This window comes from Schistocerca gregaria, chromosome 4 (assembly GCF_023897955.1).
Source record: "Schistocerca gregaria isolate iqSchGreg1 chromosome 4, iqSchGreg1.2, whole genome shotgun sequence".
NCBI classification, from domain to species: Eukaryota; Metazoa; Arthropoda; class Insecta; order Orthoptera; family Acrididae; genus Schistocerca; species Schistocerca gregaria.
Genome location: NC_064923.1, coordinates 496,636,872 through 496,659,757, shown reverse-complemented (window position 1 = coordinate 496,659,757; position 22,886 = coordinate 496,636,872). Strand labels below are relative to the sequence as shown.

Here is a 22,886-nt window from a genome sequence, read left to right as displayed (position 1 = left end):
TCAGATGGTGGAGCTGTGGCCCGCGAAATGAAAAGGTCCCGAGTTCGAGCCTCGGTTTGACACACTGTTTTAATCTGCCAAAAAGTTTCGAACCATTACTTGTTCTCGGACAGCAGGCGCAGAGGCAACCGTGTAACATTCCTTATGGTGGTCAGACCTGGATGATAGGAACCTTGACGGCATGCATGCCTGTACTCACTTTCGTACACAGTCCAACATCTGCCCCTATCACGTCTGCGCGCCCCACAAATCTCGATAGTGCACGATTCGACCAGCCAGCCAAAAACAGACCCACAATTTTCAAACTGTGTCAGGTGCTGATAGCACTTCTTCCCACTTCACAGTGATCGCTCAACATCTAACGCTGTTCAGGCCCCTTATACGTCCCACCACGACTGATAACAACGCTCAACAAGAACAGCTCCAATGCCCTGTGGAGGTAGTTCTGCCTGACGCAGAGAGGTGCAATTCTAATCATTTACAAACCAGCCGACTGTGTGCGCATGTTCCAAGTTGCAATCTCACAACGACTTCCAGGTACTTCACTTTTTTTGTAAGGCAGCGTATGTTTATTTACAACCACTCAGTGGCGTCCGTCAGCAACCTAAGACTGCTGCTCAACCCGTAGTAAATCATTTATTTAAAGCGAAAACATCTGAGGTCAACTTACGCTTCTTCTGATAATTTATGCAGACTGAAAAGACTGAAAAGATTTGTCGTCCTCATATGATTGTTAGGAAGCCGATGAGGCGGCACTATAACGACATTATTTTGAAAACTTTGACTTCCAGCTATCAGCACCGACCCAGTAACGATGGAATTTTACCCAATAACTCCACTTCACCGGAAAAGCGCGAGGAAACATCGTCTTATAAGTGGAAACGGCAGTGGTTTTCGCGAAGTTTTCAGCCACCCCTAAACACCAAAAGGCTTCTGAAGAAGATACCAGCAGAGGGGCGGAAACGTAGAGTTTTGGACAAGACGTCTGAATAGCAATATAACGCAGCCCAGCCACCCAGAAGATTTTACTTTGAGTTCTCGTATAAGGTTTTATAGGCATTCAGAAAATCTTCTGTCTAAATTCGGTGTATAGCGCTTCTTAGATTACTCATTTTTCACGCTTGACGGCGAACTGATTTTCTTGGAGTCACTGTACCACAGCTATTGCAGCCACTACGTTTCCCCCAGAACAACAACACAAAGATGCCCAAATGAGTTAACAATTAACACCGAACCTATTTCTTCAAAATAGTAAATCTGTCTGGGACCGATGACCGTAGCAACCTGGTCCCTTTAATCCCACAAACCAACCAACCAACTAAAACTAAATCTGTCTACTTGCCACTTCAGCCAACAAGGCTGTTAAAGTAATCAAATAATAAATCTTCTCAGAATCTCTCAACTAAAAAATTTATGTGTGAGAGGTTTGAAAGGTGACAATAAACGATGGACAATTTCAAAACGAATTCCCACGGATTTGTTGATGAGTTCAGTAGTGCTGTACCAAAACTCTGTTCAACTTGCGTGTCGGATGAAAACTGAAATTTAGAAAAATTGCTTGTTTCTCTAACCTAACAGCACAAGGCATAGACTCTAATTCCAGTGACACATTCAACTATATGTCCACCCAAACAGTGGATTTTGGTGATGGTGGCATAGGGACATGTTGAACCAGAAGAATGATGTTACTTTGTCTCTCAATGTATGCCATGTTCAGTAAACATATTGGCAATGTTATTATGATTTGTCTTATCATACATTTGCTGGTGTATAGGTATTCATGGCTCTCAGGAACTATAATTAAAAGACAGTATTGACAAATCATTATACAATATAGCAAAAGTCTTTTATCATATGATAACTTGACAATATGTAAATCTATTAAAGATTGCAACAGTCATACACTGGAAACTTATTACTGTTATTCCTGCAGGTGGGAGCAGCGGCATGGGCCAGGCCCAGAGCCAGTCTGGCACCGGCGATTGTGCAGACTGCTTCCCTCTCGGTGGCGGCTATCCCGGGCTCTTCCCTCCACAACCACAAATACTGCGCCCAGGAGAACCCATACCAGGAGTACCAGGATACCCACCAGGCGTCAGACCAGGTGAAGGTGTACCTGGATACCCACCAGGAGTTCGACCAGGAGAAGTCGTCCCAGGTGTACCTGGATATCCTCCAGGAGTACGACCAGGAGTTCAGCCAGGAGCACCAGGATACCCACCAGGGATTCGTCCAGGAGAAGGTCTACCTGGATATCCACCAGGAGTCCGACCAGGAGAAGCTGTACCAGGATACCCACCAGGAGTTCGTCCAGGGGAAGCAGTACCAGGAGTACCTGGATACCCACCAGGAATTCGACCAGGAGAAGCTGTGCCAGGCCTTCGACCCGGAGAAGGTGTACCTGGGTACCCACCAGGAGTCCGACCAGGTGAAGCAGTACCAGGTGTACCAGGCTACCCACCAGGTGTCCGACCAGGAGAAGCTGTACCTAGTGTGCCTGGGTACCCACCAGGAGTTCGACCAGGGGAAGTAGTGCCAGGAAGGCCAGGATACCCACCAGGTGCCAGACCAGGAGAATATGTTCCAAGTATACCTGGATACCCACCAGGATTACGACCAGGAGAAATGGTGCCAGGTAGACCAGGATACCCACCGGGGGCTCGGCCAGGAGAAAAAGTACCTGGATATCCACCAGGAGTCCGACCAGGAGAAGCAGTACCAGGTGTACCCGGATATCCACCAGGACTTCGACCGGGAGAAACTGTGCCAGGTGCCGTCCCTGGGTACCCACCGGGACTCCGACTGGGTGAAGCTGTGCCAGGTGTGCCCGGATACCAACCGGGAGTTCGACCGGGAGAAACTGTGCCAGGTGCCGTGCCTGGGTATCCACCCGGACTCCGACCAGGAGAAGCTGTGCCAGGTGCGCCTGGATACCCACCAGGAGTCCGACCAGGAGAAGCCGTGCCTGGTGCACCTGGATACCCACCAGGAGTTCGACCAGGAGAAGCTATACCTGGAGTACCTGGCTACATACCGGGAGCTCGACCGGGAGAAGCTGTACCAGGTGTGCCCGGTTATCCACCAGGAATCCGTCCAGGAGAGGTTGTTCCAGGTTTACCTGGCTATCCTCCAGGATTACGACCAGGAGAAGGTGTACCTGGGTATCCTCCAGGAGTTCGACCAGGAGAAGGTGTTCCCGGGTATCCTCCAGGAGTTCGACCAGGGGAAGGTGTTCCCGGATATCCACCGGGTGTCCGACCGGGAGAAGCTGTGCCAGGTGTACCAGGAGTGCCAGGATATATCCCCGGAATTCCAGGAGTACCAGGATATCCGACTGGTCCCCCAAGACAGCCACCTTACCCACCAGGCGACATAATGCGGCCACCGTCAGCACCGGGCTATCCTCCGGGATATCCGGGCGCCGTTCCTGGAGAGAGGATCCCGGGTGTTCCGGGATTGAGGCCGGGAGCAGTTCCGTCACCACCAGGAGTACCCGAAGGCCGCCCAGGGGTGTATCCGGGAGAAATTGTGCCAGGGGTTCCGGGTGTAGCACCCGGAGTAGCACCGGGCGTCTATCCGGGAGTGCCCGGAATCCCAGGTCAGCTACCGGGCTACCGCCCGGGAGAACCCGTTCCTGTCGGGCCGGGAGATCTCGGTTACCCTGCCGGAATTCGACCGGGAATTCCCGGCATTCCCGGAAGAATACCCGGCGTCCCTCCAGGATACCCGCCCGGTATCCGGCCACCTCCCGCCGAGCGACCCGGCGTCCCGCCTTACCCTCCCGGAGAAGTACCGGGAGTACCCGGTTACCCGCCGGGCGTCCCGGGATACCCCGGAGCTCCGCGACCCGGAGAAGTACCGACCGGACCCGGCGTGCCGGGGTACCCTCCCGGCGTCGCACCGGGACCCGTACCCGGCGTACCGGGTGTCCCCGGTTACCCTCCCGGAGTACCCGGTGTCCCTTCCTACGTTCCCGGCGTTCCAGCCGTTCCCGGCGTTCCCGGATACCCGCCCGGAGTACCGGGTGTCCCCGGATACCCTCCCGGAGTGCCTCCGGGGGCGCCCGGTTACGCACCCGGAGTGTCTCCGGGCGCACCCGGTTACCCGCCCGGAGTGTACCCGGGTATTCCCGCCGTTCCGGGCTACGCTCCCGGCGTCGCCGTACCCGGTTACCCTCCGGGAGCGTACCCTCCGGCAGTGAGACCGGGTGAAGTTCCGGGTGTCCCCGGCGCGCCCGGGTATCCCCCGGGAGTCCCGGGCTACCCGCAAGTGCCGGGAGAGCTGGCGCGCGTCCCGGGCTACCCGGGAGAGGCGGGAGGCGACGCTCAGGCCCAGACGACGGTGGACCGCAAGGAGAACGAGACGCGCGCGGCGGCCTCGGCACAGGGGGCGCTGGCGGGCGGCGCGGCGCAGGCGCAGGCGCAGGTGAGCGGCGCGGCCCGCGCCGGGGGCAGCTTCCAGGCGCAGGCGCAGACCGGGGACCGCGGCCGCGGCACCGGCGCACAGGGGCAGGTGGAGGCGGCCGGCCAGGGCGCGCGCTCCACGGCGCAGGGCCGCGCCGGCCGCGGCCAGGCGCAGGCGCAGGTACCACCACCCGGCTCTCGCTTACTTGTCCTTGTAGTTTCGTATACGCAAATAATTTAACTTTATGGCAGATAGGTGAAATCATTTTAACTGCTGACCAGAGTGTATTTAGATGTGGACGTACAACACTGGACAACACAACTAAAAAGAGAATTTAATAACGAGACACACGTGGCCATGATTGACTTTGTCAAGGCGTTTTATAGTTTAAACCAGGCAAGAACTCTGGTCAACAATGCAAGAAATTCAGTTCTCCGTGCTAATCTATCCTGTGCAAGCTTTCCATCTCCAGGTAACTACTGCACCCTACATCCTTTTGAATCTGCTCAGTGTATTCATCTGATAGTCTCCCTCTGGGATTTTTACCCTCCACGCTGCCCTCCAATACTGACTTAGTGGTCCCTCGATGCCTCAGAACATGTCCTACCAACCGATCCCTTCTTCTAGTCGAGTTGTGACACAGAAACCTCTTCTCCCCAATTCTATTCAGTACTTCTCATTAGTCACATGATCTACCAATCTAATTTTCAGCATTATTCTGTAGCACAACATTTCGAAAGCTTCTGTTCTCTTCTTGCAGCCAGCCGCTGCGGCTGAGCGGTTCTAGGCGCTTCAGTCCGGAACTACGTGACCGCACCGGTCGCAGGTTCGAATCCTGCCTCTGGCATGGATGTGCGTGATGTCCTTAGGTTAGTTACATTTAAGTACTTTAAGTTCTAGGGGACTGTTGACCTCCGATGTTAAGTCCCATAGTGCTCAGAGCCATTTGAACCATTTCTCTTCTTGTCTAAACTATTTATCGTCCATGCTTCACATCCACACATGAATACTTTCAGAAACGACTTGCTGACACTTATATCTGTACCCGATGTTAACAAATTTATTTTCTTCAGAAACGCTTTTCTTGCCATTGTCTGTCTAAATTTTATATCCTGTCTACTTTGACCTTCATCAGTTATTTTGCTCCCCAAATAGCAAAACTCATCTACAACTTTAAGTGTCTTATTTCCTAATCAACTTCCCTCAGCATCACCCAACTTAATTCGACTACATTCCATTGTCCTCGTTTTGCTTTTGTTGATGTTCATCTTATATCCTCCTTGCAAGACACTATCCATTTTGTTCAACTGCTCTTCCAATTCCTTTCCTGTCTCTGACATCATCGGCGAACCTCAAAGTTTTTATTTCTTCTCCATGGATTTTAATACCGACTCTGAATTATTCTTTTGTTTCCTTCACTGCTTGCTCAATATACAGATTGAATAACATCGGGGAGAGGCTACAACCCTGTCTCACTCCCTTCCCAACCACTACCTCCCTTTCGTACCCCTCGACTGTTATAACTGCCATCTGGTTTCTGTGCAAATTATAAATAGCCTTTCGCTCCCTGTATTTTACCCCTGCCACCTTCAGAATTTGAAAGTGAGTATTCCAACCAACATTGTCAAACGCTTTCTCTAAGTCTACAAATGCTAGAAACGTAGGTTTGCGTTTTCTTCATCTGTCTTCTAAAATAAGTCATAGGATCAGTATTGCCTCACGTGTTCCAACAATTCTACGGAATTCAAACTTATTTTCCCTAAGTTCGGCTTCTACTAGTTTTTCCATTCGTTTATAAAAAATTCGTGTCAGTATTTTGCAGCCGTGACTTATTAAACTGATAGTTCCGTAAATTTCACATCTGTCAATACCTGCTTTCTCTGGGATTGGAATTTTTACATCCTTACAAAAAATGTGTGTGAAATCTCATGGGATTTAACTGCTAAGGTCATCAGTCCCTAAGCTTACACACTACTTAACCAAAACTATCCGAAGGACAAATGCACACACCCATGCCCGAGGGATGAATCGAACCTCCGCCGGGATGAGCTGCACAGTCCGTGACTGCATCGCTGAGACCGCTCCGCTAATCCCGCGCGGCTATTACATCCTTATTGACGTCTGAGGGTATTTCGTCTGCTCTCGTATATCTTGCTCACCAGATGGTAGAGTTTTGTCAGGGCTGGTTGTCCCAAGGCTATCAGTAGTTCTAATGGGGTGCTGTCTACTCCGGGGGCCTTGTTTCGACTCAGGTCTTTCAGTCCTCTGTCAAATTCTTCACGCAGTATCATACCTCCCATTTTATCTTCACCTACATCCTCTTCCATTTTCATAATATTGCCCTCAAGTACATTACCCTTGTACAGGGGCTCTATACACTGCATCCACCTTTCTGCTTTCCCTTCTTTGCTTAGAACTGGTTTTCGATCTGAGCTATACAAGTGGTTCTCTTTTCTCCAAAGGTCTCTTTAATTTTCCTGTAGGCAGTATCTATCTTACCCCTAGTGATATATGCCTCTACATCCTTACATTTTTCCTCTAGCCATCTCTGCTTAGCCATTTTGCACTTCCTGTCGATCTCATTTTTGAGGCATTTTTATTCCTTTTTGGCTGCTTCATTTACTGCATTTTTATATTTTTTCCTTTCATCAATTAAATTCAATATATCTTCTGTTACCCAGGGGTTTCTAGTAGTCCTCGTCTTTTTACCTACTTGATCCTCTGCTGCCTTCACTACTTCATCCCTCAAAGCTACCCATTCTTCTTCTACTGTATTTCCTTTCCCTATTCTTGTCTATCGTTCCCTAATACTCTCTCTGAAACCCTCTACAACCTCTGGTTCTTTCAGTTTATCCAGGTCCCATCTCCTTAAATTCCCATCTTTCTGCAGCGTCTTTAGTTTTAATCTACAGTTCATACTCAATAGATTGTGATCAGAGTCCACATCTAACTATTAAACTTTCGCCTCCCTTCACTATCTGAATAATTTCTTTTATGTCATCATACATTTCTTCAATCTCTCCGTCATTTGAGGAGCTAGCTGGTATATAAACTTGTAAGTTGCTTATCCGCACTCCTATCTATTTATTCATGATTAAACCTACTCCTGCATTACCCCTATTTGATTTTGTATTTATAAACCTGTATTCAAATGACCAGAAGTCTTGTTCCTCCTGCACCGAACTTCACTAATTCCCACTATATGCAACTTTAACCTATCCATTTCCCTTTTTAAATTTTCTAACCTACCTGCCCGATTAAGCGATCTGACATTCCACGCTCCGACCCGTAGAATGCCAGTTTTCTTTCTCCTAACAACGACGTCCTCCTGAGCAGTCCCCGCCCGGAGATCCGAATGGGGGACTATTTTACCTCCGGAATATTTTACCCAAGAGGACGTCATCATCATTTAATCATACAGTAAAGCTGCATGTCCTCGGGATAAATTACAGCTGTAGTTTCCCCTTGCTTTCAGCCGTTCGCTGTTATCCCTCCATTGTGGTTGCACCTACAGTAGGGTTACCTCTATCGCTGAGGCAAGCAAGCTTCCCCACCAACTCCGAGGTCCACGGTTCATGGGGTGATACCTGATTTGAGACAAATAATGAAATTAAATTTGCAACAAAAAATTGGCGAGGTGGAACTAGGACTTTCACACAGGGGGCAATATAGAGAGAGTTCATCCATTCCAGGAATCGAGAATCTCGACAATTTTTGCCTGTTATCGTCTTTGATACTGGCGAGACATCACTTCCAGGAATTTCAAGACTTTCGAGAATGTTTCAATTCGAAGTCTGAAGTCAAATAATAAATGACAAAAGAAATATTTTTATGCGACATAATAACAAATTCACCGCCCCCCCCCCCCCTATGAACCATGGACCTTGCCGTTGGTGGGGAGGCTTGCGTGCCTCGGCGGTACAGATAGCAGTACCGTAGGTGCAACCACAACGGAGGGGTATTTGTTGAGAGGCCAGACAAACGTGTGGTTCCTGAAGAGGGGCAGCAGCCTTTTCAGTAGTTGCAGGGGCAACAGACTGGATGATTGACTAATCTAGCTTTGTAATACTAACCAAAACGGCCTTGCTGTGCTGGTACTGCGAACGGCTGAAACAAAGGGGAAACAGCGGCCGTATTTTTTCCCGAGGGCATGCAGCTTTACTGTATGGTCACATGATGATGTCCTCTTGGGTAAAATATTCCGGAGGTAAAATAGTCCCCCATTCGGATCTCCGGGCGGGGACTACTCAAGAGGATGTCGTTATCAGGAGAAAGGAAACTGACGTTCTACGGATCGGAGTGTTGAATGTAGGATCCCTTAATTGGGCAGGTAGGTTAGAAAATTTAAAAAGGGAAATGGATAGGTTAAAGTTAGATATAGTGGGAATTAGTGAAGTTCGGTGGCAGGAGGAACAAGACTTTTGGTCCGGTGAATACAGGATTATAAATACAAAATCAAATAGGGGTAATGCAGGAGTAGGTTTAATAATGAATAAAAAATAGGAGTGCAGGTAAGCTACTACAAATAACATAGTGAACGCATTATTATGGCCAAGATACATACGAAACCCACGCCTACTACAGAAGTACAAGTTTATATGCCAACTAGTTCTGCAGATGACGAAGAAATTGAAGGAATATATGATGAAATAAAAGACATTATTCAGATAGTGAAGGGAGAGGAAAATTTAATAGTCATGGGTGACTGGAATTCGGCAGTAAGAAAAAGGAGAGAAGGAAACGTAGTAGGAGAATATGGATTGGGGCAAAGAAATGAAAGAGGAAGCCGCCTGGTAGAATTTTGCACAGAGCACAACTTAATCATAGCTAACACTTGGTTCAAAAATCATGAAAGAAGGTTGTATACATGGAAGCAGCCTGGAGATGCTGACAGATTTCAGATAGATTATATAATGGTAAGACAGAGATTTAGGAACCAGGTTTTAAATTGTAAGACATTTCCAGGGGCAGATGTGCATTCTGACCACAATCTATTGGTTATGACCTGTAGATTAAAACTGAAATAACTGCAAAAAGGTGGGAATTTAAAGAGATGGGACCTGGATAAACTGACTAATCCAGAGGTTGTACAGAGTTTCAGGGAGAGCATAAGGCAACAATTGACAGGAATGGGGGAAAGAAATACAATAGAAGAAGAATGGGTAGCTTTGAGGGATGAAGTAGTGAAGGCAGCAGAGGAACAAGTAGGTAAAAAGACGAGGGCTAGTAGAAATTCCTGGGTAACAGAAGATATATTGAATATAATTGATGAAAGGAGAAAATATAAAAATGCAGTAAATGAAGCAGGCAAAAAGGAATACAAACGTCTCAAAAATGAGATCGACCTGAAGTCCAAAATGGCTAAGCAGGGATGGCTAGAGGACAAATGTAAGGATGTAGAGGCTTATCTCACTAAGGGTAAGATAGATACTGCGTATAGGAAAATTAAAGAGACCTTTGGAGAAAAGAGAATGACTTGTATGAATATCAAGAGCTCAGATGGAAACCCAGTTCTAAGCAAAGAAGGGAAAGCAGGAAGGTGGAAGGAGTACATAGAGGGTCTACACGAGGGCGATGTACTTGAGGACAATATTATGGAAATGGAAGAGGATGTGGATGAAGATCAAATGGGAGATATAATACTGCGTGAAGAGTTTGACAGAGCACTGAAAGACCTGAGTCGAAACAAGGCGCCCGGAGTAGACAACATTCCATTAGAACTACTGATAGCCTTGGGAGAGCCAGTCCTGACGAAACTCTTCCATCTGATGAGCAACATATATGAAACAAGTGAAATACTCTCAGACTTCAAGAAGAATATAATAATTCCATCCCAAAGATGGCAGGTGTTGACAAATGTGAAGATTCTGAAATTTCAGTTTAATAAGGCACGGCTGCAAAATACTAACCTGAATTCTTTACAGACGAATGGAAAAACTAGTAGAAGCCGACCTCGGGGAAGAACAGTTGGTATTCCGTAAAAATGTTGGAACACGTGAGGCAATACCGACCCTACGACTTCTCTAAGAAGCTAGATTAAGGACAGGCAAACTTACGTTTCTATCATTTGTAGACTTAGAGAAAGCTCTTGACAGTGTTGACTGGAATACTCTCTTTCAAATTCTGAAGGTGGCAGGGGTAAAATACAGGGAGCGAAAGGCTGTTTACAATTTGTACAGAAACCAGATGGCAGTCATAAGAGTCGAGGGACATGAAAGGGAAGCATTGGTTGGGAAGGGAGTGAGACAGGGTTGTAGTCTCTCCCCGATGTTATTCAATCTGTATATTGAGCAAGCAGTGAAGGGAACAAAAGAAAAATTCGGAGTAGGTATTAAAATCCATGGAGAAGGAATAAAAACTTTGAGGTTCGCCAGTGACATTGTAATTCTGTCAGAGACAGCAAAGGACTTGGAAGAGCAGTTGAACGGAATGGATAGTGTCTTGAAAGGAGGATATAATATGAACATCAACAAAAGCAAAACGAGGATAATGGAATGTAGTCGAATTAAGTCGGGCGATGCTGAGGGAATTAGATTAGGAAATGAGACACTTAAAGTAGTAAAGGAATTTTGCTATTTGGGGAGCAAAATAACTGATGATGTTCGAAGTAGAGAGGATATAAAATGTAGACTGGCAATGGCCAGGAAAGCGTTTCTGAAGAAGAGAAATTTGTTAACATCGAGTATAGATTTAAGTGTCAGGAAGTCATTTCTGAAAGTATTTGTATGGAGTGGAGCCATGTATGGAAGCGAAACATGGACGATAAATAGTTTGGACAAGAAGAGAATAGAAGCTTTTAAAATGTGGTGCTACAGAAGAATGCTGAAGATCAGATGGGTAGATCACATAACTAATGAGAAGGTATTGAATAGGATTGGGGAGAAGAGAAGTTTGTGGCACAACTTGACTAGAAGAAGGGATCGGTTGGTGGGACATGTTTTGAGGCATCAAGGGATCACCAATTTAGTATTGGAGGGCAGCGTGGAGGGTAAAAATCGTAGAGGGGGCCGAGAGATGAATACACTAAGCAGATTCAGAAGGATGTAGGTTGCAGTAGGTACTGGGAGATGAAGAAGCTTGCACAGGATAGAGTAGCATGGAGAGCTGCATCATACTAGTCTCAAGGCTGAAGGTCACAACAACAACAACAACAATAACAAATTGATAGCTTTTTGGATTTCTTCCTTTGCTTGTACTGTGAAGCTTGGCTTGTTGCCATATTTCGTGAATCTAGGTCACTGGGAAGTACCCTATATTTTTTGATGAGCGAGTTTGTGAGTATCAAAATGTGTGATATAATTGGTCGTTTGTTTTAATTGCACAGACTTAGAAGCTTATATTTATTACAATGTCAAGAGACCTTACAACTTAGTATGTGACATAAATTAATTTAAATTTGTTATGTCTACACTTTCCCGAGAAAAAGGGGTCTTAACAAACAGACGGACTGTGAGATAACAAATGAGGAAAAAAAATTTCTTGTTTTCTAACAACTTTCTGATTTTTTCCTTTAGTTGTATTGTGAAACCTTGTTTCTTGCCAAATTTTATGATACCAGATCAATGTTAAGTACCCTGTATGTTTTGATGAGTGAGTTTGCGAGTGTCAAAATATGTAATATAAGTGGTTGTATCTACAAACTGAATTGACTTCATTTGTTATAGTGCCTAGGAAGCGTATACCTTAGTAAGAGTCATAAATTTCACCGTGAAACGTCTACCCGTTCATGAGAAAAAGCGTTTTTAACACGACAACAGACAGTCAGGCAGACGGACATCGAAGTGATCCTATAAGGGTTCCGTTTTTACCGACTGAGGTAAGAAACCCTAAAAAGGAAACAAAACAAGTAAGAATGTCAATATAACTAACCAAGGAGTGAAACACGCTTCCAGTCTGTCCCCAATTCTATTCAGTTCATATATAAATGGAGTTGTGGCACGACGAAACAACAATAATAAAGGAATAAAACTAAACAAGGGCCACGATACAGCGTGATTTCGCAACGATGTTACTAACTTCCAGGGACTATGGAAAAGGGAAAATGTATCAGTACCAATGCTGTCGTTACTAAAACTAGGTTTCCTGGAACGTATCTCACATAGTTATTTGTCAATAATGTGGTTCCAACATTATGAAGCCCCACCTCACTTTAGATTGAGTGTCGTCAGAAATCTGGACCAGACGTTCCCTGAAGAGTGGATAGGCAGAGGAGGTCCAGTTTCGTGACCTGCACCTTCACCCGAACTCGCCCCACTTCATGTCTTCTTGCGGGGCCCTGTGAAAAAACTCTTGTTTACGGGACACCTGATTGGACTGAAGATGGATCTCCCGGCAAGAATTCTCGTTGTCAAACGACACTGGCCGATATTAATACGGGTACAACAGAACACTGTGTGACAATTCCACGTCTGCATTGGCACTTGGGGTCACCATTTTGAACAACTGTTGTAAACGATTGCAACTTTTGAAACTTGTGCAGGTAAATGGAATTCAGTATTACTGTACCGTAGTCGTAGCATTTTTGGGCCCTCTGACATCAAGTTACGTGCACCGTTACTAGTCCATCATCAGGGGAGATTATCTGATGGTATTGGGGAGTATTGAGCGGGAATTCTGTATGTCGTTATCAACGTTCCAAAGTTGGGGCTCTTAGTTCGAGCACCGCGTGAGACGGAATTTGAGTAGACTTTCGCTTATGGCTTTCAACTCGGTCGTTTCCGGATAGGGTCCCTTACCTCAAATTGGTACATTAATTCTTCTCCATCATACTTGATAGTTTGTAACGTCATCATGAAATCCCCCTGTATAACATACTAACTTATGCTATAATAGCCATTTCGGAAGAATAATGACAAAGAAACATGTTTAAAGTAAACCAAATTGGTCAAAATCATAATTTCAGAATGAATAGCAAACAAGGAAGACATAAATCGGAAAGTGGTGTCAGAAATGAAACTCCTCAGATCAGCTGATAGACTGACAACGAAGATATTACAAATGAGCTTACAATATTTGTAATAACAAAAAAAAAATCATACATATAAAAGAAATGGAAGGAACATGTAAACGGAATGCAACAAGTAGACATTCTAAACATGTTTTGTAATATATACCCAAAGGCGTCACGGGCGTAGGCCGGCCCACAAAACGACGGAGCTAAGAAGCTAAGGCCGGAATTGTTCCTCGAACCTAATCCATCAATGTAGATGATAATGATGTTGATGATGATAATGAGTTTCGTCTTATAACATCTTACGCAAATTTTGGAAAATTTAATAGACAATACAGAGTTGAACATTACATTTATGCTGAAACGTTCCCTTCTTCTGCGCTTCAAGCATCGTGCTGCGCTGCGTGCCAGTCGCGACCACGTACGAAGTACACACGCTCTTAATGAAGCACGCGAATACGTAATAAGACGTACTGATCGGCAGATTTAGTCGGATACGTGTACTGATAGAGCCGGATTAATTCTCTACACTGCTACACCATTGAATCGATATAAACAAGGCTCGCCAGCCTCGTTTTTTATCCACGAGACAGGGTTAAATTTTCACTCATATGCTAGTAATAAATTCCCTGAGCGCTCTAACTACTTTCAAAAATATTCTGATCTCACCATTGGACTGGAAAATAAGTGCCGCGCTGGCACATGTAACGAGGAGGATGAGAGGGTGATACGCAGAGGCAAGGGGCAGTGTACTATGTGACGCTCTAACCAACAGCGGCATTCTGCTGCTTCTGACTACGGCGCTCTGCAGAGGGCGCATACCACTTTTAGCGTTGATTTTCAACTGAGGTAGCCATTGCGTGGGCATTTAAAAGCTGTGGTGTTCATTATTGGGAGGGGGCATAAAATATAAACGTGACACGTATTATGTTGAGTGATGACGGTTGTATATTCACTGAAGTGTCATAGAAACTGGTATAGGCATGCGTATTCAAATACAGAGATATGTAAACAGGTAGAATACGGCGCTGCGGTCGGCAACCCCCATTTAAGACACCAAGTGCCTGGCGCAGATGTTAGATCGGTTACTGCTGCTACAATGGCAGGTTATCACGATTTAAGTGAGTTTGTACGTGGTGTTGCAGTCGGCGCACAAGCGATGGGACACAGCATCTCCGAGGCAGCGATGAAGTGGGAATTTTACTGTACGACAATTTCACGAGTGTACCGTGAATATCAGGAATCCGGTAAAACATCAAACCTTAGACATCGCTGCTGCCGGAAAAAGATCCTGCAAGAACGGGAGCACAGACGACTGAAGAGATTCGTTAAACGTGACAGAAGTGCAACCCTTCGCAAATTGCGGGAGATTTAATTTTTGGATCACCAACAAGTGTCACAGTGCGAACCATTCAACGAAACATAATCGATATTATGCAGGTGTACCAGTTTCTTTGGCTCTTCAGTGTAAATCTGTCTTGGGAGAGTCAGAAGCAGAAACAGTGTGGCAGGTAAGCCTGGAAAGTGTGGCATAGGACAAAAACAGAGAACACACTGGAGATGCCACAAAGTTTCTCCACACCTCTGTCCTCAGAACATAACATACTAACCTTCTTATTTGCACGCCACAACAGCATTTCATACAGTGCCTTCAGCTGGTTGTTAGCGACTTTTGCTGGTTACCTGTACGACAATAAAACGGGGATATAGTTCAAAGTCAACTGCTCAAAAGAGACCGCATTTGAAGTTTCCACAGAAACAAAGAAACTTACTGGCCTCAACTTAATCTCCCTGAGTCCATAACTTTTATCCAACATCACATTAAACTAGCTGCTGGCTCTGCGATCGGATCTGAATTTTTTCTATTGAGCGTATACTCATTCACTAAACCACACGCCGGCCGGAGTGGCCGAGCGGTTCTAGGCGCTACAGTCCGGAGCCGCGCGACCGCTAACGGTCGCAGGTTCGAATCTTGCCTCGGGCATAGATGTGTTGTAAGTTCTAGGGGACTGATGACCTCAGCAGTTAAGTCCCATAGTGCTCAGATCCTTTTGAACCATTTGAACTAAACCACACAACTCACTCAAAGCACTGAAAGTGCCTCAGTCAGAGTTCCACGCCAGCTTATGGAACGCATTTCGGATTCTTGCAGGGTTTCTATATTTTAAAAACAACTTCATTGATTACTAAATATCGCTGACTGCAGAAATACACTTCAAAACACAACCTTCGCGTGAAGGCCGCAAGGGTTGCCTCTTACACCGCGCAAGAACACTCGCCCAACTTATTTGTTTTAACATTTTGCCCCTTCACACTGTCATGTTCAAAACAGAGTTCAGGTATTTCCGTTGGCCATTTGCTACTCTACCGCGAAGAGCTGCCTTCTACCACACTATTTCAAAATTTATTTCCAACGGGAGATCGAAAATATTTACAATCAAGAGAATATCGCCCAGTCTGAATCCAGGTTAGTAGGCTCCGGCCACAATCTAATTGGGAGGATAACAAGAAGACCGATCCACCATCTCCACAGGAGGAAAGCCTCCATACCACAGCTATTAGAAACTATCTATGGCGCACACGAAAGCCAAGGATGTAATAAATCGACGTGGGCAGGAAATGATACATTTCAATATAAAACATTAATAAAGTTTATCGAATCTGACTGCTATAGACAGTACTCTTGTAGCCTAAACTTAACTATGCACCACGTGATTAAAAAACAAAAAAAACAAAAAAAACCGGACACCCCTCTGTCATACGGAATTGACCACTAGATGTCATGAGAGGCGGGCCTGGCAGTATAAAAGGAGAGACATAATATTGTGTTGTCAATAGAGGGGCATCCCACCTGGCTAGCCATGGGGTCCAACGCGTTGCTTCCCGAGTGGGAAGGCGTGCCGGTCACCGGCACGAATGCGCCCGGCGGATTAGTGTCGAGGTCCGGTGTGCCGGCCAGCCTGTGGGTGGTTTTTAAGGCGGTTTTCCATCTGCCTCGGCGAATGCGGGCTGGTTCCCCTTATTCTGCCTCAGTTACACTATGTCGGCAATCGGTGTGCAAACACTGTCTCCACGTACGCGTACATCATGATTACTCTACCACCAAAAATTTGGGGTTACGCTCGTCTGGTATGAAACGCGTTCCCTGGGGAGTGGGGGGTGGGGTGGGGTCCACTGGGGAGGGGGGGGGGGTTAAGCGGCACAATAACCCTGGGTTCAGTGTCGGGTGGCAATGAGGTGGGTGGACTGCTGTGACCTGTTGTGGGGTTGTGAACCACTGAGAGCTATGTCTGGATGAAGCCCCTCCGTCGTTTCTAGGTCCCCAGTTCAATACACACAATAGAGAGGCAGTGACAGCAGAATGGGTGTGTCAGGAGCCATCAGTAACTTCGACCATGGACTAGTCAATGGATGTGACCTGAGTAACAAATCCAACAGGAAAATTTCAACCCTACTTAACCCACTCAAGTCCAACGTTGGCGATGTGAATGTGAATTAGAATTGTGAACGAATAGCTACAGCTAAACGGAGACCAGACAGACCCTTTGTACAGACAGGTACCTTCGAACATTGCGGAAGGTGGTTTAAAAACAGTGGATTGAATCAGTCGTGAATTCAAAGTGCTGCCAGCAGTCCAGCTAACACAATGACTATTTCTAGGTTGTGCAAAGGTAAAATGGTCGAGCAGCTCCTCATAAGTCACACATCTCTACAGTCAGTGCTAAGCGACGTTTCAGATGCTACAGAGAGCGACACCTCTGGACTGTAGATGATGGGAAACGAGTGACCTGGAGTGATGAATCGAGCTATATATCCTATGGCAATCCGGTGGAAGGGTGTGAGTGTGGCAAATACATGGAGAACGTTGTCTGCCGTCAGATGCAGGGCCGATAGTGAACTATGGAAGAGGTGGTGTTATTGTGTAGGTATGTTTTTCGTGGATGGGGTACGGTTCCTATGCTACGCTTAAGATAACGGTAATTGTGGAAGGATGTTATTGTTGTGGTATTCAGTCCTGACACTGGTTTGATGCAGCTCTCCATGCTACTCTATCCTGTGCAAGCTTCTTCATCTCCCAGTACCTACTGCAAACTACATCCTACTGAATCTGCTTAGTGAATTCATCTCTTGGTCTCCCTCTACGATTTTTACCCTCCACGCTGCCCTCCAATACTAAGTTGTTGATCCTACCAACTGACACCTTCTTCTAGTCAAGTTGTGCCACAAACTTCTCTTCTCCCCAATCATATTCAATACTTTCTCATTAGTTATGTGATCTACCCATCTAATCTTCAGCAGTCTTCTGTAGCACCACATTTCGAAAGCTTCTATTCTCTTCGTGTCCAAACTATTTATCGTCCATATTTCACTTCCATACATGGCTACACTCCAAACAAATACTTTCAGAAAAGACTTCCTGACATTTAAACTTATACTCGATGTTAACAAATTTCTCTTCTTCAGAAATGCTTTTCTTGCCATTGACAGTCTACATTTTATATACTCTCTACTTCGACCATCATCAGTTATTTTGCTCCCCAAATAGCAGAACTCCCTTACTACTTTAAGTGTCTCATTTCCTAATCTAATTCCCTACGCATCACCCGACTTAATTAGACTACATTCCATTATCCTTGTTTTGCTTTTGTTGATGTTCATCTTATATCCTCCTTTCAAGACACTGTCCATTCCACCGTTCAACTGCTCTTCCATGTCCTTTGCTGTCTCTGACAGAATTACAATGTCATTGGCGAACCTTTTTTTTAAGTTTTTATTTCTTCTCCATGGATTTTAATACCTACTCCAAATTTTTCTTTTGTCTCCTTTACTGCTTGCTCAATATATAGATTGATGAACATTGGGGAGAGGCTACAACCCTGTCTCACTCCCTTCCCAACCACTGCTTCCCTATGATGTCCCTCGACTGTTATAACTGCCATCTGGTTTCTGTACAACTTGTAAATAGCTTTTCGCTCCCTGTATATTACCCCTGCCACCTTCAGAATTTGGAAGAGGGTATTCCAGTCAACATTGTCAAATGCTTTCTCTAAGTCTACAAATGCTAGAAACGTAGGTTTGCCTTTCCTTAATCTACCTTCTAAGATAAGTCGTAGGGTCAGTATTGTCTCACGTCTTCCAATATTTCTACGGAATCCAAACTGATCTTCCCTGAGGTCGGCTTCTACTAGTTTTTCCATTCGTCTGTAAAGAATTCCTGTTAGTATTTTGCAGCCGTGACTTATTAAACTGATAGTTCGGTAATTTTCACATCTGTCAACACCTGCTTTCTTTGGGATTGGAATTATTATATTCTTCTTGAAGTCTGAGGGTATTTCGCCTGTTTCATACATCTTGCTCACCAGATGATAGAGTTTTGTCAGAACTGGCTCTCCCAAGGCTGTCAGTCGTTCTAATGGAATGTCGTCTACTCCCGGAGCTTTGTTGCGACTCAGGTCTTTCAGTGCTCTGTCAAACTATTCACGCAGTATCGTATCTCCCATTTCATCTTGATCTACCTCCTCTTCCATTTCCATAATATTGTCCTCAAGAACATCGCCCTTGTGTAGACCCTCTATATACTCCTTCCACCGTTCTGCTTTCCCTTCGTTGCTTAGAACTGGGTTTCCATCTGAGCTCTTGATATTCATACAAGTGGCTCTCTTTTCTCCAAAGGTCTGTTTAATTTTCCTGCAGGCATTATTTATCTTACCCATAGTGAGATAAGCCTCTACATCCTTACATTTGTCCTCTAGCCATCCCTGCTTAGCCATTTTGCACTTCCTGTCGATCTCATTTTTGAGACGTTTGTATTCCTTTTCGCCTGCTTCATTTATTGCATTTTTATACACTCCTGGAAATTGAAATAAGAACACCGTGAATTCATTGTCCCAGGAAGGGGAAACTTTATTGACACATTCCTGGGGTCTGATACATCACATGATCACACTGACAGAATCACAGGCACATAGACACAGGCAACAGAGCATGCACAATGTCGGCACTAGTACAGTGTATATCCACCTTTCGCAGCAATGCAGGCTGCTATTCTCCCATGGAGACGATCGTAGAGATGCTGGATGTAGTCCTGTGGAACGGCTTGCCATGCCATTTCCACCTGGCGCCTCAGTTGGACGAGCGTTCGTGCTGGACGTGCAGACCGCGTGAGACGACGCATCATCCAGTCCCAAACATGCTCAATGGGGGACAGATCCGGAGATCTTGCTGGCCAGGGTAGTTGACTTACACCTTCTAGAGCACGTTGGGTGGCACGGGATACATGCGGACGTGCATTGTCCTGTTGGAACAGCAAGTTCCCTTGCCGGTCTAGGAATGGTAGAACGATGGGTTCGATGACGGTTTGGATGTACCGTGCACTATTCAGTGTCCCCTCGACGATCACCAGAGGTGTACGGCCAGTGTAGGAGATCGCTCCCCACACCATGATGCCGGGTGTTGGCCCTGTGTGCCTCGGTCGTATGCAGTCCTGATTGTGGCGCTCACCTGCACGGCGCCAAACACGCATACGACCATCATTGGCACCAAGGCAGAAGCGACTCTCATCGCTGAAGACGACACGTCTCCATTCGTCCCTCCATTCACGCCTGTCGCGACACCACTGGAGGCGGGCTGCACGATGTTGGGGCGTGAGCGGAAGACGGCCTAACGGTGTGCGGGACCGTAGCCCAGCTTCATGGAGACGGTTGCGAATGGTCCTCGCCGATACCCCAGGAGCAACTGTGTCCATAATTTGCTGGGAAGTGGCGGTGCGGTCCCCTACGGCACTGCGTAGGATCCTACGGTCTTGGCGTGCATCCGTGCGTCGCTGCGGTCCGGTCCCAGGTCGACGGCCACGTGCACCTTCCGCCGCACCTTCCACGTGCACCGCACCACTGGCGACAACATCGATGTACTGTGGAGACCTCACGCCCCACGTGTTGAGCAATTCGGCGGTACGTCCACCCGGCCTCCCGCATGCCCACTATACGCCCTCGCTCAAAGTCCGTCAACTGCACATACGGTTCACGTCCACGCTGTCGCGGCATGCTACCAGTGTTAAAGACTGCGATGGAGCTCCGTATGCCACGGCAAACTGGCTGACACTGACGGCGGCGGCGCACAAATGCTGCGCAGCTAGCGCCATTCGACGGCCAACACCGCGGTTCCTGGTGTGTCCGCTGTGTCATGCGTGTGATCATTGCTTGTACAGCCCTCTCGCAGTGTCCGGAGCAAGTATGGTGGGTCTGACACACCGGTGTCAATGTGTTCTTTTTTCTATTTCCAGGAGTGTATTTTCTCTTTTCATCAATTAAATTCAATATTTCTTCTGTTACCCAAGGATATGAACAGGTTTTAAAGGATTTTGAACTATGTACAGTAGACGAACAGGTAGGACAGTGCACTCTGTCGTAATGCAGCATCGGTGAGGCAATGGTTTGAGGAGAAAAAGATTGATGAAATGAACTGATCTGTCCAGAGTTCGGTCTGAACCCAGTGGAACCCCTATGGGATGAGTTAGGATGTTCACTCCAGATCCCAGCCTCCAACATCACTACCTTGTTTGGGTTAGCCTCTTGTGGGAGGATGGGCTGCCACTTCTCCTCAGAGATACAGACACCTAATTGAAAATGCCGCCCTGGAGTTCAAACCGTCATAAAGGCGAAGGGTGAACACACCTTATACTAATGTCCACTAACTGGAGTCCGGATACTTTAGATCAGATCTGTTGCCGCGTCGAGGCTTCTAGACAAAGCGGTGTTGGACGTGGAGAGGTGGTGCAGGTGCAGGTGGGGTCGTCGTCGGGCGCGACGGCGGCGCAGGCGCAGAGCGGCGGCTGGGGCCACGGCACGTCGTCGCAGGTGCAGGCGGGGCAGGCGGGCGGGCTGGCCGACGCGCAGGCGCGCGGCGCCGGCTCCACCAGCTCGCAGGCGCAGGTCGGCTTCTCGCCGCGCGGCGCCCAGGCCAACGGCAACGGCGGCCAGCGGTCGCCCTTCCTCGGCGGCGGCAGCGCCTCCGCGCAGACCGGCGCGCTCTCCGGCCAGAGCCAGACGCAGGTACTGCACTGCTGCCGCTGTTACTGCTACACACTGTGTTTATTAGTGATACCGCTCTAATGAATGTAACCGTACAAGCGTCACGAGTACGAGGCGTGTTTTTTTAAGTACCGTTTTGAAATTAAAAAAAGACGTGCTAATAAGGGAACCTCCCCATCGCACCCTCCTCAGATTTAGTTATAAGTTAGCACAGTGGATAGGCCTTGAAAAACTGAACACAGACCAATCGAGTAAACAGGAAGAATTTGTTTGGAACTATGAAAAAAATAAGCAAAATATACAAACTGAGTAGTCCATGTGCAAGATAGGCAACACCAAAGAGAGAGAGCTCAGGAGCGGCGTGGTCCCGCGGCTAGCGTGTGTAGCTGCGGAATGGAAGGTCCTTGGTTCGAGTCCTCCCGCGAGTGAGAATATTACTTTTTTAGTTTTGCAAAGTTATCATCTGTCCGTTCGTTCATTGACGTCTCTGTTCACTGTAATAAGTTTATTGTCTGTGTTTTACGACCGCACGGTAAAACCGTGCGATTAGTAGACGAAAGGACGTGCCTCTCCAATGGGAACCCAAAACATTTGATCGCAAGGCCATAGGTCAACCGATTCCTCCACAGGAAAACACGTCTGATATACTCTATACAACACTGGTAACGGCATGTGCGTCACATGACAGGAATATGTTGTCGATCCACCTAACTTGTACACTTGGCGAATGGGTAAAAAGATTCTTCTACTTTGCCCGATTTAGGTTTTCTCGTAGATGTGATAATCACTCCCCAAAAAGTGATGAAAACAAAAGTTTGTCACATAAACTGCAACAAATGAATGCAACAGTTTCACAGTAGCACAGTCCGTGTATAGACCGTCAAATCCTGCAAATCAAGCAAATCTGAATATGTACTGCAATTTTGGAGAGCGAAGTTGATTGTGTGTGAGTGCCTGAACTTTCATAATTGTCTGAAAATAAAAATAAATTATACTTTTCACTCGAGGGAAGACTTGAACCAAGGATCTCTACTTCCGCAGCTGCTCACGCTAACCACGGGACCACGGCGCTCCTGCGGTCATACAGTCCTTGATGTTGCCTATCTTGCGCATGGACCACTAAATTTGTATATTTTGCTTATTTTTTTCATATTGTCACACAACTTATTCCTGTTTTCTCGATTTATCTGTGTTCAGTTTTTCAAGGCCCATCCACTGTGCCAACTTATAACTAAATCTGAGGGGGGTGCGATGGGGAGGCTCCCTTGAAAGATATCTCAACAATTTTATTTTTACATGAAAGCCTGTACCTTAATCTACTTTTCTAAATAATTTCCGCCAATATTGAAGCACTTGTCATAACGTTGTCATACCAGTTTTTGAATACACTCCTCACAGAAGTCTGCCGCCTGACTTGTTAACCACTGCATTACCACTGTTTCGACTTCGTCATCGTCTTGAAGACGCTGACCGCCCAAGTGTTTCTTCAAGTGCAGGAACAG

At 46.5% G+C, this 22,886-nt stretch overlaps 1 protein-coding gene across 2 annotated transcripts in view; it reads left to right on the top strand.

Moving 5' to 3' along the window:
* Positions 1-22,886, top strand: part of LOC126267048 (collagen alpha-1(III) chain-like) — a 178,255-nt gene that overhangs the window by 132,649 nt on the left and 22,720 nt on the right. Inside the window, exons 5-7 of one of the 2 annotated variants that reach the window (XM_049971878.1) lie at positions 1,934-2,770; positions 2,870-4,584; positions 21,133-21,405. In XM_049971878.1, coding sequence (XP_049827835.1) covers positions 1,934-2,770; positions 2,870-4,584; positions 21,133-21,405 — 2,825 coding nt within the window. Of the gene's footprint in view, positions 1-1,933; positions 4,585-21,132; positions 21,406-22,886 lie in introns of both variants that reach the window. The other variant, XM_049971877.1, reaches the window with a different exon arrangement.